This window comes from Scaptodrosophila lebanonensis, unplaced genomic scaffold (assembly GCF_003285725.1).
Source record: "Scaptodrosophila lebanonensis strain 11010-0011.00,11010-0021.00 unplaced genomic scaffold, SlebRS2 tig00000024-arrow-pilon, whole genome shotgun sequence".
In the NCBI taxonomy this organism is placed as follows: Eukaryota; Metazoa; Arthropoda; class Insecta; order Diptera; family Drosophilidae; genus Scaptodrosophila; species Scaptodrosophila lebanonensis.
Window position 1 is genome coordinate 19,959,513 of NW_022060538.1, and position 19,478 is coordinate 19,978,990.

Here is a 19,478-nt window from a genome sequence, read left to right on the forward strand (position 1 = left end):
TAATATTTTAATATGAAATTTAAAATTTAAGTGTGCATACACTCGTTGGTGCAAAATCGATGGTAAAAATAGTTAAATCTACGTGTAAATATTGAAATTTCCGTGGTTTTTTTTATCAGTGTAGTAGCGCTTTCTTTCAATCTTCTATTAGATTGCTCAGAGATCTGTCTGCTTTCTCCTATTCCTAAGTAAAGCACACGAATTCAACACTCACACTCGCTCTCACACTCCACGTGTCTCTGTCTCTCTCTCTCTCTCTCTCTCTTTCCTATTCCCCCTACCGCTGCAACTGCACCTTTAGATAATAACTGCGCCTCTACTTTGATAGGACAATGCCTGGAAGCATTAAACAACGAGGCGCAACAAATTGACGAATTTAATTTGGAGAACTTCCAAGGCGGCCTCGAGTGCAATGTGGAGGAGGTAAGATTGCCATGTTTGCCATTATTTGTCGATCTTTGCTAATCAGCCGTCTTAATCCTACTTCAGCTGCTGCAACAGGAGATGAACTATGACGGCTTGCTGGACATCAACATACCGCTGGCCACGGTGCCCGCTCCAAATGTGATCTTAGCCAACAATAGTACAACAACAACGAGCACAACGCTTAATCCAGCCCTGGCTACAGCCGTCAGTAGCGGCAGCAGCAGCGCTGCACAGTTGAATCAGTTGTTGCAACAACAACAACAGCAACAACATCAACAACAACAGCAACAGGTGTTGCTGAACAACAACAACAACAGCTTGGAGCTGTCGGCACAAACGCAGAGCACAAATCTGAATGCGGCACGCGTAGTGCAATATTCACAGCCCAGTGTTGTCACCTCACCGCCATCCTGGGTACATTAGAGTCGCCTCTAGGAGCCAGGGAACGAGTGTGTTTGTGTTCAGTTACTACGCTTGCAGCTTTGTTGTACTTGTATTTGTTAATTTGTCATTGTCGTCGTTGAAACGCTTCGAACATTTAAGCCACCAGGGCAAGGACTAAATCTAAGGACAATAGTGTAAAATTTAAGCAAGCCGAGCGGGAGCAGCGGCAGCAGCATCAAGAGCAAGAGCAAGAGCAGGAGCGGAAGCAGCAGCTGGCCGCCACTACAGTTTACAAAGTAAGTACTCAAATCTGTGGATAGCCCTCGGTCCCCATTCATCTGCCTCTGCCCCCTTCTACAGTCAGTCCACAGCCTCCAGTCTTAAGAGTATGCCCAAGTCCTTTTCAATTTTCATCATTTTAAAAGGCATTCAATGTGACACTTATGCATAAATTATGTTAATAATGTAATTTCACAGTGCATGCGGCGCAATTTATGAATATGTACAAGTAAGATGTGGCGACGGCCACAGAGACAGAGGGAGAGAGAGAGTCGTCTGCCTGGCCAGTTGGCTCAGTCAATGCTGAGGCCGCGAGGGTGGCTTTAGAAGTACACGCCACGCCACTCCGACCAAAAAAGCATCCAATTTTGCGATATAAATAAAAAAAACTAATGATTTATAGCCGTAGATTCATAGTTGGTTTATTATTTTCTAAACTAATTATTTAAAATTGGTGCCAAACTCGCATCCGGCTTGTTTCGAAAATGAAAGAGACTTTTTCAAAGTACAAAGACAAAAATAGTTCTCACATATTTAAAGAACCAAGTAATTGAAGAAACTTAAATAATTAACTCTTCTTAAAAATGTCAGCATAGAAATCTATGAATCTACTGCAAGAATATCTTATAACAGACTAGTTTCATGATGGTATTTTGAAGAGATGACGTAGAGGAATAAAGGAAGTTGAGAAGGCAATAAATATTATTAAGTGGAAAACTAAATTAAAATTGTAAATAGTTACAAATTGACAAATTTAAAGACCACCTAATAATTTTCTTTTTCTTTTTCTTTTCTTGCTCAGCTACAGATAGTTTTGATATCATTATAAGTATTTCTTTAAATTAAACGTTTTGTTGCTTCTACTTTTCTAACGAACTCTCAATTGCAATTCTTATTAACATCACGTTTTGAGCTCAACTATTCAGATGTTTTACTAAAAAACCATTTTCTCTCCTGATCTCCTGATTTTCAATAACAAGTACAAGTATCTTGAACATGACTTCTTGACGCAATGTGATGGAAGATTTTCTATACCTTATACCTGAAGGCCAAAGAGTATTAGTTTTGTGCAATGCTAATGAGATATTTTCACATTTCTGTTTTGTGAAATAAAATGTTTCTAATATTAGGAGCCTTCTATTTTCAAGTGCATTTCTTCTGAAATACTATACATATAAATCAAACATATTTTCCGCCCCCTTACAATAAATGAACAAACGGCACACCATCGAGTAAAGGAGCATCTTCACCACCAACCCGAATTACGTTTGACTTTGATTTTCTGCCTTATGCTCTCCCCTCTCCTGTTTATGGCATATCGTATACAAATCGTCTTATTTCACTTCATTTTACTTGCGTCGCGTTTTGTACCATGACGTCGCTATGAATCTTTTATGACGTTATTCTGTGCCTCAATTTTTGTTTTTTATTCTACTGTTTTGATTTTATTTTTATGCCAGTGCTCGGCGTTTTTTCGTCTGGCAGCTACTTTGGGGCAATTACACGCGTTCAATTATCATAATACATTGTCAAGTAGGATATTTGGCGGGATGGGAGAGTGAAAAGCGGACAGGGCTTTAAGTCGTTTTCAATTTACGGCAATTTGCTTTAAAGCGCCAAATTATACAAAATTAAATAAATTTACGTAAGCCATAAAATATGCAAAGAGCTCGAAGCAGCGACAGGTAGCAGCCCGGCAGGCTGGCTGGCCGGCAGTCAAGTGTTCCTCGTCCTTGCCGCTGTAATGGCCGCGCTAATTTGGTTTGAAAAGCGCCCCCGAGGCCGTTCCCTTCGACCACGGCGAAAATTCGTCAAGGCAACCAACCCTCCCAAATAAGTGTAGTCTCCAGCGCGTGCTGACCATCGAGGCACGGCAAAGCAACTGCTGAAAAATTAATTACGTCCTTAGGGTGACTTATGCGCTCTCGACCGTATAGTAGTTGGAGTTGTTGTTGTTGTGGCTACTGACGGGCTGAGCTAAGCGCTGCTATTTACCTGCCCGTCGTCCGCCGTCCGCCGCCCGCCAAATCAAGCGTGTTAAACGTCGCTAATATTGAAAAATTACCAAACAGATTTCGTTCACATGATCTTCTTTACTTGAGTGATGGCCGAGATTTCACGCTTTGCAACCTTTTCGTTGAAAGGACCTTGTCGAGTCAAGCTCTTAGTATTGTGTTAGCGAAGGCATCAATGGAATGTTTCGTTTTTGGTAGCCCATAAGGGCGGTATAGGAATTATTGTTGAAAATATTTTGAAATCTTCAAACCCTAAATAAAAGTGTTCATTTTCTTGTAATTCGAATGGAAATTAATTTTATTCTGATTAATTATTTATATTCAAGACTTTCGAAAAATAAGAACAGAGAATTGATGTTTTGGCGAAAAGGATTACTTTATTCCAAATAATCACCTTTACCGATTCAATAGGTCGTTTTGCATGATCAGGAAGCATTACGAAAAAGTGTTTTAGGAATGTCCTTCAGAATGGTGGTATAAGCCTTTCGAATAGCATTTTGGTACCGTTAGTAGAAACACAGTGAAGGCCGATAACTCCCAATAAAATGTTAGGCCACTAGAAGCGGATATTTAAAGAAAAGTCCTCCTTACTTTAGAATGCATCCTGTATGTCAATGTATCTAGTTGTATCTATTAGTTTAGCAATGTACTTCTTCACTTTCCACTGAACAGCTTTGATTCCGAGCTGATTTCGATTTCCAACTGCAACGATTTACTCTCAATTGAATAATTCTCCTTTTAACTTTAAGCAGCTGGATCATAGAAACTGTAATAATATTTTAAGAAAAAGTGTTTTAGGAATGTCCTTCAGAATGGTGGTATAAGCCTTTCGAATAGCATTTTGGTACCGTTAGTAGAAACACAGTGAAGGCCGATAACTCCCAATAAAATGTTAGGCCACTAGAAGCGGATATTTAAAGAAAAGTCCTCCTTACTTTAGAATGCATCCTGTATGTCAATGTATCTCGTTGTATCTATTAGTTTAGCAATGTACTTCTTCACTTTCCACTGAACAGCTTTGATTCCGAGCTGATTTCGATTTCCAACTGCAACGATTTACTCTCAATTGAATAATTCTCCTTTTAACTTTAAGCAGCTGGATCATAGAAACTGTAATAATATTTTAAGAAATCGTGAACTGAAAATTCGAATACAAAAAGGACACCTGACATATGAAGAGCATATTGCCTGGCTTTGAAGTAGCATTAGGGTGGAGAGCATCTAAGAATCAATTAATAGCAAAAACAGACTTGAGACTTGAAACTTGAATTCTCTAAGAAAGAAAATGTGGATTCTCTAACAGAGCAAGAACTGAATTGAGAAAGGACTAGTTTCAAAGGCTGAAGCGTATATAATAAAGTATATGCCGAAAAGAAGAATAGATATAAGAAATATTAGACGGTCGGACAAACAGACATGGCTATATAGATTCGGATTAGGAATATATATTTGTACATCTAATTCTGTTTTTACACGGTCTTTTTTACATGGTTTGAAAAGTAAAAATATTATTATATGGTTTCGCGACTTTATTCCATTTAGCACGATTTCTTTTGCATATGATCAATATCTTTTTTTTACCCGGTTTTTTTTACACGACTTCTATCGGAACCAATCTACCGTGTAAAAACAGAATTAGGTGTATACATTTACGTTATGGGCTCGGAGATTCTTCCTTCTACCTGTAACATACTTTGCACAAATCCAATATACCCTTTTTCCCTACAAGTGTAGAGTATAAAATTTATTTTTTTTAGAATCAATTGCCTATGGAATTCTAGCCCTTTTTTTAGAGAGTGCAAGTTCATTTATTTACGGATCAAAAAAGCCAATGTGTCACTTCTCGTTTCAAGTTGGTCACTTATTTATTAAAAGTATTTGTAAGGCCCGAAACCTACTATAATTTTCAGGGGAATTTAAGTATTTGAAGAGCATGTCCACTCTTCTGGGACCAAAAGAAAGCCCGCTGCAAGCACGAGTCCTGCCTATTTCTCTTGACTTCATTTAACTTTTTTCTCAACTTTATTTCAATGTCAGAAAAACTGTCAGTGTGCATTTTTGCTTTGTGCCAAACTTTTTTCAATGGGGGGGCTTGGTTTGCCAGAAAGAAGTGCCAGGAGAAAAAGTTTTCAATGCCCTTTCCAGCGCACGCACAAATTGAATTCCACATTAAGTTTGTAAGCCAACAATTAGAAAACAGCAAAGCGACCAGAAAAAATCCTCTAAATACAATGCCAGGACTTGTTTCAATTGCTTTTGTTGTTGTTGTTGTTAGCGAGAGGAAGTCGCCGCCAAGACGAGAAAGACAAAGTTGTAACTTTCGTAAGTTTGGCGCCAATCGTGTGACGTGCTAATAAAATAAAATCTGGAATGTGGATGGGAGGCTCGCAATTTATGCCAAAGTGCAAACTTTTGTGTTTGCCGCACGCTGCCGCTTCATTTGAGTGAATAATTTGAATTGCAGTAGCGGGCGGATTTACATTTTCCTTTTTCTCATATTTTTTTGTTCATAATTTCTCGGAGTGACAGGCAAAAATTCTCTTCTCTTCCATTCTATTCGCTTTGTTATTATGCTAATGCGCTTTAAGACGGCGGTTCTGGCTGTTGCATATTTAATAAGAAGTGTGGCAGTTGCTTGAAGAGATGTTGATGCCACGACTGCATTGTCGGCTGCTGGCTGACTCGTGTCGTCTAATAAGCTGAACGCGACACATGTCAATAAATGCCAAAGTTCAGCCAACAGCTGCCAGCAACCGGCTGAGAAGACGAGCCAGTCTATAAACTGACGCTATAAACTGACGGCAGGAAATCACAATTTGCAACTTCATCAGCAGGCGCCGCATATTGACACATACTCGTAATAAATTCAACTCAATGGCGGCAAATTATGGGATCTGCGAGTGGGGGCTGCGGATTGGGGGCTGGGGCTGGGGGGCTGCCAGGCAACCAGCGAGAAGGGAAAAAAATGCGAGCGCGTGAAACACAAAAGCATTTTCGGGCAATTTATTATATCAAAAGTAGCGCAAAGTAGCAGAAGTAGAAAAAAGCAACAAACCGCGGATGTTTCTTTTTTCTGCTTTCTTTTTTCTTTTTTTTTTTTTTTTGACAAAAGCAACAAAGCCTGTTGCCAGGGGCGTCCACACCTCCATCTGGACTTCTTCTTGGCAACAAGGTCGTCACGTTGTCTTAAAGTTTTGGACCGAATTCTCCTTGTTCCCTTGCTGGTCGAAATTTTGGTGCGAGGTGTTGAAACTTGCCCACAACTTGCTGAATAATTCAGCCAAGTTGCGACAAGTTTTGGCCACCTTCCTGGGGAGCTCCCGAGGACTATTTGATTAAATCTTAATGCAGCCGCACAGCATTAATAAGTAAAAATGCCACAGGCTTTCGACTCAATGAATAAATTGAGTTGGGTAACAAAGTATGCCCCCGGGGGCCAGCAAGGGGGCCAACCATCAAGACGGCCGACTGACTGTACCGCTTGTGTTTGCAAAAGTTTGCTCAGGTTTGTTCGCCCCATCACCCGTCAAAGTGTCAGCAATGACGCCTAATTGGGCGCTGCATTCGATGAAAATTTAATTATCGTTTGCGGCAAGAAGGCAAGCAAATCAATTTGTCACTTAAAGCGCAAATTGTCTGCAATTTAATAATATTTAAGCTGTCAGCGAGCAGCGGGAATGAATCATAAAAGGACACACGAGCAAGCTGCTCAAGTGGAAGGCGGAGGAGGGGGCAGCAGAGCTCCAAGGTGTGGGGCACTTGTCATTACAACAGCAAACCGCATTTACACTCACTTAGCTCGAGCGATGTCGAGGTCGTTCTGGGTGCAGACAACGTGCAACCCAACAAAAGAGCCGAGCAAACGAACGAACGAACGACAGCCACAGAGTGCCGGAAAACAATAGCAGGAGCAGCAGGAATCGAAAGGATATGACAAGCGAATTACACTCAGCAAAGTTGGGGGTAGCCTTCATGTGAAAAGTGCGTAAAAGTTGTTGCAATTAACTAAGGAGACTGTTAAATCCAAAGTTGAAAAGATTGGGGAGATTTCAAAGTGTGTTAAAGTTCTTACAATTAACTAAGAAGACTGTTAAATCCAAAGATTGGAGACACTTCAAAGTGCGTAAAAGTTGTTACAATTAACTAAGAAGACTGTTAAATCCAAAGATTGGAGACACTTCAAAGTGTGTTAAAGTTGTTACCATTAACTAAGAAGACTGTTAATTCCAAAGTTGAAAAGATTGGGGAGACTATAAAGTGTGTTAAAGGTCTTACAATTAACTAAGGAGACTGTTAAATCCAAAGTTGAAAAGATTGGGGAGACTACAAAATGTGTTAAAGTTGTTACAATTAACTAAGAAGACTGTTAAATCCAAACTTGACAAATGGTCAGAAGAATAGATTATTTCTATTTCGAAGCAAAAAGTGTTCTGTGCACGATTTGTTGTTTTCATAGCTGTTTTCAGGTGGAATCGCTTTTTAAATTGTGGTCGTTTATTAACTAAATGCAAGCCTCTAATTATTTTAATAGAAGAACTCGACTTAACAATATAAATTGGCCAACAACTATCTTTGTTTCTCTGCATAGTTCCGCTTTTAGTTCCAATCGATGTTCAATAGCTTCGATACTCTGCATTTCCCAGCTCGAGTCACATGAACTCGAAGCATTCACATCACTTTTTCTCTGAGTGCATGCACATTGAATCACATTCTGCACAAGCAGCTTAAAGTTCTCAAGGATTTATGTGTGTTTGTCTCAGTTGGTGAGTGAGTGTGTGTGTGTGTGTGTTGCCTGCAGCAGGGACGGGATCAGCAAAGTGTTGCGACTTAAGCACTTGTTGCATGGACAGACTTGATGCCACAAAGCAAAATAATGTGGCACCCATACGTATGCGAGTGTCTCTCTGTCTCTCTCTATGTGTGTGTGTGTGTGTTATACTTGTAAGTAATAAAGCAAACAGTTGCTGAGATGCCGCACGGTGATGGGCTTGTAATAAAGTGTAAAACAGGAGCAAAAGTGACAAACTTAAGGCTAAATGCGCTTGCCAAGTGGCTGAGCAAACATGCGGGCCTTTTGCAAAATGTATGCGCGATTTGAAGCGAAAAACGCAACTGGGCCGTAAATGCTGTGCAAATATTGCCGCGGGTGCGAGTTCGGATGCTGCCAACTAATCACACACACACTCACACTCATACACTCACACTCATACACTCACACACACGCTGGCATTTTGATGCCTGAGCCTGAGGACAGCAATAAAATGACGTGACAGCGCGTAAATGCGCGCCCATAAGTATGCAATGACTTTTTGCTCGCTCACTTGACGGCAATAAAATTCAATTGCAGCCCTCAAGAGAGCGTGGGGGGGGGGGGGGGTGGGGGACGAGTGGGCCGTAAAAATTGTGCGTGAACTATATTTTAAGCTGTAACTAATAAAATGGAAAAAAAGAAGCAGAAAAGATAAGCGCCGAGCCTTGATTTTTATGCTCAACAATTTGTTCTCAAATTTATTGTTATGTTCACAGCCGCGCGCCAGCGAGAAGCTAAAAATCTTATTTTAAATGTTCGAGTCAAAGATATTTTTTTTTTATGGCTACATTTTTGCGTTGCTGCTTGAAATTTTTGCATACAAATTGCCAGCCATGTGAGACAGCGTAGGCCTGGGCCGTTGCGAGGGCGACCAAACGATCTTTGACATTTGCTTATCGCTTATGAATATTTTGACGCCAGCCAAGCAGACATCTAGTCAGTCAGCAGGGGTAGCCAAAATCGCTGCTCCTCCACCTCCTCCTTCTCCTCCTCCTGCTGCTGCCACCAAGTGTCAAGTGGCTAAGTGAATAAATTAGCCAGCATTGGCCAACAACTGGCATTGGGCCACCAACACCACTTCCCTATTCACAGCTCTATGCTGATGCGGATTGTATTTTAATAAAGTGTGAATGGCGGCTTAAACTACTGGGCTGCCGCTGAGTGGGCACTTGGAAGTCTTTTTACATTCATAGGCAGTGTGTTTATCACGAAATCATTGTGCTAGTTTGGTTTTAGTTGGAATGACTGTTCAGCTCTTTGTGACTGGAAGGATGAAGAAGAACATGTAAGCTGACATCCGTACTCTGATGGCAGCGATTTGGCGTTCAAATCTATGACAATTCTTATACCCTGTACCAGACTTGGTCTCACACTAGTCTGAAGTCTTATTCAAATAGTTCAGTTGAAAGGATAGAATAGAAAGTATAGGTTGGGTGCAGTGCGGTGTTTGTTTTAATGTGATTTTCCATACTCTTCATTCTTATTTGCCTTACATAAATGAATACTAATAATGCCTTTCGTGCTCTTTCATTGCAGGATAAATCTGGTCGTTTCTAATTTAAAGTAAACATACATACATACATATATACGTATAATATACACAACAAAAAAGAAGAAATACACAGCAAAGTAAATGCATAATAACATACCAAGTAGTAACCAATAATTAGCGCTTACAATTAGAAAAATTCTTTGAGGAAAACATATACAAAATTGTGTAACGAACGTAATTAGAAGAGCAAGAAAGAAAAAATACAAACAACAATTAACAAATATATGTACTAGTAGAGCACTTTCTTTGAAAGAAAATTCAACATAAAATGGTAGCAAATAAGTCACATTTTGTAAATATTAATTGTAATACCCTTGACGTTATGGAATAAAAGCAAACGTAAAACGTAAACGTAAATATAATGATACTAAATATTACCAAGCAAACAAAACTTAACAACAAATTAGCACAATTATGTAATAATGTATGCCTAATGTATTTAATTGTAAATTTTCTATTAAAATAAATGAGAGAAATCTTCAAACTACGCTAGACACGAGCAACGTGTGAGCGCATTGAATACGTAACTTCCTCTAGTACTACGATACATAGTTAGCTGAGGGCCGCTGGTAGCTGGTCTATTAAATTTTCAGTTTTCTCCTAATAAATAATTTAAAAGAAAAACAATAAAAATGAAGAGCAACGCAAACTTTTTGGTTATGAGCTAAAAACCTATTGAATGTAATTCATAGAAGTCTATTGTTAGAAAATGTAAATGTTGCTAGGCAAAAAGGAAAAAACAAGAGAATAAAAAATCTTAAAAGAACGACTAAAAATATTAAACATAATGCATACAAAAATCTAAACTACACTATAATTACAAATATATGCGCATATTTGTGTACTATTACGGGCTAAATGTTAATGATTAACTAGATTGTATAATTCAAATGTAGTTCATACTATTTAAAAACAAATACAAAGAGCGTAAAGAAGATGAAAACAGCAACAAGTTTGTTTCTATTTTAGTACGGAATGGGAAACAGGGACTTAAACAATTTCGGGTGAGCGGAATTTATTTTGCAATGCGCCGATCGATTCACTGGTGCAGCCAAGTTTCTGTTTGTCATAGAGCTGAGCTGACTAACCAGGGGCAAGGAAGTTCGCTCGGAATTCGGTATCAATTCATTCTATACATACAAGTGTAATTATACCATAGCACTGGAGAAACACTGGAGAACTCAAATGTATCAAGGGATAACAGCATGTCAGTGGATCGATTCGCTATTTGCAATCTACACTTTTCACAAGAATATAAGAGTCAATAGATTTGCCAGATCAGATGGAATCACATGACAGAGCAATACATTCAATATAATGCTAAACACAGTAGAAAACAATATACATATATAAAATGCGTCTATGTACAAAATTTGGTGTCTCCAGTTCTTATAATTTTTGAAATCTAGCTGACATATAAACTTGGCTAAATCGACTCGGCTGCTATTGGCGATAAAGAATATATTTATGGGGTCGAAAATGGTTTCTTCTGTCTATTAATTGGTCCACTTTGCACAATACTAACGTAATCTTGTAACTTTTACTACACTTTTTTACAGGTTATTTCACTGTCGGACTTTTTTCAGACTGTAGGGTACTCTCTAGTTTTTTCTTGTTTCGTGCGTGATTTTTTATGTTTCTGAGTCACTATAATATGAAACGCGAGCACGCAGGGCCACTATGGATCACGAACCAAAACGTGGCCCAGGCTCATCTCTATTTTTGATAACTAAAGGTCCTTAAAGCAGTTCCCCCAACAAATACTGAGTGCGCCATCTATGGAAGCGCTGCTGCACTTTTACAACGGTGTCCTGACTTTCGTAGACTAGAACCACAATGTGGATTGTGGAGTAAATGTGTGTGTGGAATTGTTCTAAATTTCTGTTGCGTTCCACTAGCGCACCTATCGGGCACCGCTGGAACTACGGACCTTTGTCCGGCTAGCTGCTCCTACGAACGATAGAGTATTGATGATTCGTTTGACTGGCTTTATTGGCAACAGCATCGTATTATAGTTCTTGTAATATAAATATTAATAAAAGCTGGTAATAGTGAGGCTAAGTGAATATTGTTCACATATGCTACTTAATTTATGGAATCTCTGTTGCACTTTTACAACAGCGCGTTGCTTTTTGCGGACACATTAAAAAGTGTCTAATCACATTATCAAAGTTTGGTTAATGTAGAAAGGTCGACTTTATCGCTGGCTAGAAATATTTCGGACTGCCCTCATACATACCTCATAGATGAAGCTGTTTTAAAACTTCGCCACTTTGTTGTGTAGATGGAGCTGTCAAATAATTGTTTCAAAAATAAAAACTACTGGAAAGTGTATTTTAAAATTTCAAATAATTGTTTAATTGCGACATATAAACATTTATTTTTTACTTAAAGTCACATAACCAATATTTAAATGTTGTAATGTTAAATGTTGTAATGTTGTTGCAATTTAGTTATAATGCGAGCTGTTATGACCAAAACCAAAATTTTAAAATCAATTTTAATAATATTGTAAGCATATGCTATATAGATTTATTGAAACAAATTGTTGCTAGGCGGTATTATGCAATGAAAAGTTTCAGTACTTTTCTAAGTACATATGTAAGTATCTTTTTGTTTCTGCCAATTTCTTTATAATTACACATATATAATTCCCAGTTTAGATGTCTTTTCAGGGCTCAATTAAATATAATTCTTTGTACGATTGCCTCGATTTAAATATATAAGAAACTAACTAACTACAGAAAAACTTCACAAACACAGAAGAACACCAATTATTTTTATTTAAATACAAAATATTCCGATTCTATGAGCTTCTGTAGGAATATTTATAAGCGAGCCCAGATTGATCATTTTAAACAATTCAGATAAATGAATGCAAATATTGAGGCTGATACGGAAATACGAGTCAGCGGTAAAATCTTGTTAACATTTTTCTGCACTTTTGTTGCGGGTCATTGGAGAATGTGAATCTGTGCGAACCCATATGGGTTCGACGGTTCGTAATGTGGCGGGGTGGCGGTGAAGCAACTGCACGGAATTGGTTCAATAACCTGCTCAACAAGTCTGCGAAGCATTGCCGTCGCCGCAGTTGAAAACAAAAGCAGCAGCAACAGCAACCCCTCGCTGATGATGATGATGATGTTGCCAATGCTTGCCTTGGGGCATGCCACAGCTTTGTGTGCTCGTTGTGAGGCAGAAAATGGCAAGAAATAAAACTGAAATAATTCAATATGAGGCGGGCAAGGGGAGGCGTGGCAGCAGCATCCTTACGTAATGAATGTCCTTTGCAGGCATCGCACGTTTCATGTTTTTCGTTGTTTGCCTGTGAACCCGAGCTCTACTTCTGCTCCTTGCCAATAGAAAAATGTACGAGTGTATGTCCTGTGCGTGCGATTGTGTGCGTGTGTGCGTGTGTGAGTGCGCGTGCACCAATTTGGGCTGCGTCCGTGGCAAGTCGCCCGTCCAAGTCCACGTCGTCATATTCGCTAGTCGCATATTAAAGCCGGCTCCGTCTTAAATTCATGAGACACTTTAACACTTTAGTTGCTTGTCTTAATTTTGCGCATTTTCCGTTTAACTTATTCCGGCCGCTGCCGCCGCTCATAATAAATGCAGAAAACAAATAAATTCTTCGCCATCCCCAGCACAGCCTCGCCAGCAGTTAAAATGCCAAAAATATTTGCATGCAAATTCTTGACCTCGCCGACGCAGAGAGCAACTAAAAGCCGAGCTGTTGGCAGCAGGAGCAGTCGCCTGTCGGGCCGTGCTCGTAGAAGGGGCCCAGCGGCAGCCACAATTTCAGTAAATTTAATTGAAACCCTTTGCAGCTCATGCATATTTATTAACTTTATACTGTCGGGACAGAGCTGCTTCTGAGACGAGGTTGTCCCTTAAAGTTGCCTTACGATGTGTCAGACAAACAGACACTATCCTAACACCCACACACACACACACTAACACACACACACACACACACACACACACATGCACAGCGAAGCTTACTTTTGACAATGGGATTGCGTAGACTTTCAGTTTTAGTTAGCAAGGGTTAGGGTTTGCAGGGTGAGTATGGAAATATCTTCTATATTCGATCATAAGTATGTATACTAAATATTTGCACTTATGCCTATGCCTTTTTTATTTTATAAGTAGCTTGTCCTTTATAGTCGGCTGAGCCTCTTACCTGCTCAAGCTTTAAAATTCATAACTAGCCTTCTGACTTAAACACAATATTGGTTGAATATAATGTACAAGAAAACATAAAGCGAAACGAGTAGAACGTCAAAGTCGTGCCAGCCCGACACTTGAATACTCTTTACCCACCGTTTTCCCTGCTACAAAAATTAACTTTGTGGCATCAACGTTAGCGATTTTATTCTGATATTTCATGATCTCGCTCTCTGGTGAGGTACTATAAGAAACTCAAAAACACCAAATTTGCTTACAATTTGAAAATAAACAGACCTGTTTTGAGTGCTAAGAGTATTTCTTAGTTCCACACAAAGTTGATGAAAAACGATCATTTTTACGTTCTTAAATTAGATACTATATCTTAATACACATTATTCGACTAAGGGTAAAGTGCAGCTATACGGGTATAAATTAAAGAGACCTCTCTGTGTAGGTATCAAAACTACATATTGAGGGTGCAGGATATAAAAAAGTTCTTTCTGACACATTCTTCAAATTCCAATTACTCATCAGCTTTATAAATGCCAAACCTAAGTCTGCTAACAAACCCATCTAAGATACTCATTTAAGTGTGCAACTATGTATTTATCAATGAGTGATTTTCATATAGTTTTATTAAAAATTTATAATACTATAAAAATAGATAATGATAGACAATTATAATAAAATATAAGCTGTTTTTATTTGTTCTTATATCAAATATTATTTGATATCCAATGAATTAACCCCAAATTTAATGATCAAAGTTTTTAAAACATTGAGTCAATTGATCGGCCGCAAAAGTACAAAATGCAAGTTGCGAGTTTTTCTGTACTATTGACAGATTTCTTACCAGATATCGGCATAAACAGCATATGCATTGTATCCTGTGTTTTTGATATATCCGTATATATGTGCTTTTGTTCTCAACGGCCCGGCCATACGAGTTAGTTGGATGAGATGGATTCTCAACTACAACGCGCAGAATAATTTGATTTTATTTATTATTTTTATTTATTATTAATTACTAGTGCGACAAAAAAGATTCTTATAAATTACTGCACTAGTCACAAAGTGCTGAACTGAAAATAATTGAATTAGAGAGATAAGCGTGTTAAAATAGATTTCAATGCCTTCATTAACCAGATTTGAAATTGTTTTCGAATGTCTGTACGTATTTTAAGCGTTCCGTTTCTAACTTCGTTGCCGAAGGAACTGATGGAGCTTGCAACCAGCAATGAGCGTAAATAAATGATTTTCCCAAATAAATGTCAAAAAAGTCTTATATTCTGAGAAATATAAGACGGTGAGTAGAAATTGAAAACATGTTTCATTTGTCATAAATGAAATAAATTAACTGTCAAGTTTACAAGTATTTAACCAATTTAATGATTATCCACTTTGGACAGTTTTGAATAAAAACACTCTGCTAATAAAAAAAATTTAAAAAAATTGCCACATCAGATATGGATCCATAGAGAATTTAATAAGGCTAGAGCTAATCCAAAATTACAGATTCCCTTTCCTTGAGAATATTGGAATCTATAAAATAGCAGCTATCGACCACAAATTTTCTATTTGTGTATACGATTCTTACAAGATTCTTCAAAGGTAGAAATGAACTTCTGCGCGCACGCATACACACACATATGTACATGAGACTCTGCTGAAGGATATTTGAAAGGCTTTGTGACCCTGTTGACTAACAAACCGGACGTCTCGCACAAATACACGGAATTACAGCGTAGGAATGGGCATGGGGAGCAAGTGGTACGTGATTGCACAAATTGGTTGGTGGGCTGGTTGGTTGGTTGGTTGGTTGGCAGATTGAGGGACATGCAAAATGTGAGCAACAGTTGCCGCGACTGACTTGGCCACTCAATCAGCTCATTCGGCCTCTCGGCCCCCACACCCGCTTGGCCACAAGACGCGCATTAAGCTGCGCATAACTTACGGCCAAATAAGTTTTGAGCACACGGCCCAAAAGTAGACGGCAATAAAAGTTAAGCGGGTGTGCAAAAGAAACGAAACGAACGAAAAGAAAAAGGAGAAGGGAATGGAAATGGGAATGGGAATGAAAATGAAAAGTAGGCAGGCAGCAATGCGAAGTAGAGAAAACTCAATTTCCAACTTGCCGTCCTTCATGATTATGCTAATGCGTCTGTCTTTTGTCTCTGACTGCTGCAAATCTGCTAAGACACGGCCAGGCAAGGAGGCCAGCAGCCAGTGTGTGTACAAGTATGTGTGTGTTTGTGCTAGCTAGCTGCCTTGAAGTCGTTGCTATACCTGTTGTTGTTGTTGTTGCCTTTCCTCCTGTTGCACCAACGACGACATACAAGTAGATGACAAAACAAGGCAGGTGTTCACGCCTAAACTTCATTCACTGTTGGCCTCTTCAGCAAATCCTTTACCATTCGCTTGTGCTTTTCGCGTTCGCACCATTTGAATTGCCAATAAAAACGGTCAAGAATTTGTATACCGCCCCACCCACCGCTCCAGCTCCCAGCACCTAGCCGGTGTGTTGTTTGCGTTTTCTCGCTTATCGCTCTGACTTTTCGCTTCCGGTCTTATTTCTTGCCATCTGGACGCAACGCGAGGAGACGCAACACAACCTCCAGCTCCTCCAATATCTCCGGCACGTCCTGCACGTTGTCGTTGTCAGTCGGCCAGCGTATAACACAAAAGGTCTGGGCCTTCCCGACAGCTTGCCTGACTGCCTGCCTATCTATTTTTATTTGTTGTTGTATTTATGTGGAGCTGCGCTCCTCAACAAATTGTTGCGCTGTCGCTTGGCGGACTTCTCTACAGCACGCGGGATGCGGTTCGTCCTCCCGAGTCCTGTGAGCGAATCTGCTGCGTAAACATTCGTGTGGCACGAACGAAAGGGCTCTCTCGGCGCTCGGTGCGCGAGAAGAGCACAACAGTGGCGGCGGCATTCAAACAAACTCGAATGAATTCCATTTCAGCTAAAAAATACTGAAATATATGCTTTGGTATCCTTACTAAGTACAGAAGCAAATAGAGTATTGACACGTTCGTAATAATGCTGAATTGTTTTTAAACCTGTAGCTTATTAGCAATTATGTTTTCTTCCTTCTTCATGCTTTAAGCTTGCAACATAATAATTCGTTCCACCTAAGCTTTCTGTTTCATTTGATTTCAATACTATGTTTAAAATTGTTCGAATGGTTCATTTTGTTTTATATATTTTTCCAACAGTTGTGAATGAAGATATTCCTTTCTGAGAGAGAAGAACAGAACAAATGTGCTTATATCGAAAGTCAAGGGGGATCTAGGAAAATCTTTCAATGAATCAATAAAGTATGAGTCTAACTTTAAAGCTTGCGTTCCCACCTATAGTACGGTTGAGTAATATTTTTGGAAATCCAAATACTTTAAAGAGTATTGGGTTGATCCAGGAAAGCATATGTAATGTGAATGCATTTCAATTTATGGAATCAGTTGAGTCCACATAGAATGTTAAGTAATTAAGTAATCCTAAGAGTTCATTTTCAATAAAAATTTTGACTGATTTTCCAGTGAACATTCAATTCAACAGCTTTGGTAATATAAGTTTTTGAACATAAATAACACTGGAGTAATGCAAATAAGCTGATTGTAATTTTGGTACTAAAATCGAAGTGTCTCATTGCCTTGATTAGAATGAATGGGTGTTGAGCCTTTGCCACCACAAGGAAGAGTAATTCTCTTTTTTGAGGCTATCAATTTAAGTTCGTTAAACTCCCTTAAACATGTATAGTTTTTATTAAAAGCAAAATGGAACATTACAATTCTTGGCTATAATGAAATGTTTATTATGTTGTGAAGATGCGAGGACCTACACAGAGTATTGCATTGTATTTCTTTTGATATTTACATTTTAATCTATTTGTCTCCATCGTTTCCATGTCTCTTTAATTTATGTTGGTCGACTATATAGTATAATTAATAAATTTCTATACCCGTATTTTTCTGTTAGGAATGAACTCAAAACCTACATAAGCCGCCATTTGAGCCACGCTTCAAAACAAATAGCGTTGGCTTAAGGGGCACACATTTCTGGCACACTGTGCGTGCTGCGTATAACAGTTTCGGCCCAACTCGTATGCCAGTTGATGGTGTGGGTGAGCAACAGCTGCAGGAATCGCTGCCTTTGCCGCTGCCCGACGCACAGCAAACAGTTCGTTGATAGCGTTCGTCTGGCTTGGTACGTTGCACGGCTAAACGCATTAAAGCGGCAAAAGTAACGGTAACGGTAACAGCAACAGTAACAGCAACAGAAAAAGCAATAACAACAACAACAGTCAAACAGCCAAACAGCGGCAGTAGCAGAAGTGACAGCAAAAGCAACAACTGCAACAACACGAAGTGCGAAGCAGCAAATAACGGAATTCTGTTCTATTCGGGGCTCGCCTAGAAGTTCGAAGTCGTTTGAAGTACCGCGCGCGTTTTCCTTGCCTCATCAGCCAGCGCTCTCGACGTCGCATTTTCATTTCATTTCGGTTGCAATTTTAAAGTTGCTTTCAGAATACAACGCGAGTAACGGTAAATGCGAATACACACACACACACACATATATACACTCATCTACTCGCAAATTGCTTTTGTGCTGCGGCAGGCTGTCAGAAGCAAAGCGGGCACCGAATTTATTCGCGCAAACTGCACTTGCCTACCTTATCGCCTCTATCCACTGCCCCCTCTCCCCTCCTTTTAATCCCTCAGTCTAGTGACGTGCCTGTGCTTGACGGCCTTATCCCTCCACCTGGCATCCTTTCGTTGCCTGTCGCCTGTTGCCCGCTTTTCTAGCAGCTGCTCCTGCTGCACAGTTCGCAAAGCAAATTGCGCGGCGCGTCTGTTTTTGGCATTAAAAGTGTGCGTGTGCATCCACAGGACATCGTGCGGAGAAAGCCAGCAACGGTTATACGCTGCTTGTCTCCTATTGTGCATAATTAGCGAGCGCCACCGAAATCCTTGCGCAAGGATTTACGCACGGCCAAGCGGCATAAAATGATAAGTAAGTGTACAACAAAAAACAAAATAAGAAAAAAAAACAAAAACAACAACTAAAATAAGAAAAACAATGCGAGGCAAGCAACAACAAGTTGAGAAAAAGGAAAGGAAAGAATGCTGCAAAATGCTAAAAATGTGCAGCTTTCCACAACGTTACACACATTTTCACTAAAGACTGTTGCCATTGTTATGGTTCTCCGTTCCTGTGCTGTTCCTGAGCTGTTGTTGTTGTTTCGCCTTCTGCTTCCGGTGCTTATTATGCTAATAAATGTTCGGGGTTGAGCTCATTTATGCGCCAAGCGTCAAGTGCTAAACCCATAAACGTTGTTCAGCCCATTGTTGTTGTTTGTATTGTGTGTGTGTGTAAGTGTGTGTGTGTGTTGCTGGCACATGTTAGTGGTGCAGTCTGTTTAACGCCACTTAATGTGCTTTATATTCACTTTTCAGCGCGTTTCATTTGTTTTTGTTGGTGTTGGGTGTTGATGGCAGCTGCCTCTACAACTAAGCCAACTGACAACTGCACAAAGAGCTCATTGCCACAAAAACACCACAAAGCACACACACACACACACTCAGACCCACATCCACACCCACACCCGCACCCGCACTCACACTCAATTACACATTCAAGCCCACAACTGCAAATCCTGCCACACTTTTGTGTACTTGCCACTCGACGCTTTGGCTAAGTGCGAAAAAGAGAGAATTGGTGTTGCCGTGGCGCGTGTTTTACAACACAAAACAACACATCCACACATCCAGACATCCACACACACAATTGTATAGAAAAAGAACTTTCCTTTGCTGCCCAGCCGCTCGCCTAGAAAAA

At 39.6% G+C, this 19,478-nt stretch overlaps 1 protein-coding gene across 3 annotated transcripts in view; it reads left to right on the forward strand.

Annotated features, from left to right (window-relative positions):
* Window positions 1-10,333, forward strand: part of LOC115620759 (forkhead box protein O) — a 48,601-nt gene extending 38,268 nt beyond the window's left edge. For 2 of the 3 annotated variants that reach the window (XM_030514156.1, XM_030514157.1), the window contains exons 9-11: window positions 302-423; window positions 490-1,106; window positions 9,451-10,333. In XM_030514156.1, the coding sequence (XP_030370016.1) occupies window positions 302-423; window positions 490-849 (482 nt within the window). In that variant the 3' untranslated portion in view covers window positions 850-1,106; window positions 9,451-10,333. The remainder of the gene's footprint in view (window positions 1-301; window positions 424-489; window positions 1,107-9,450) is intronic. The other variant, XM_030514158.1, reaches the window with a different exon arrangement.
* The last annotated feature ends 9,145 nt before the right edge of the window (window positions 10,334-19,478 follow it).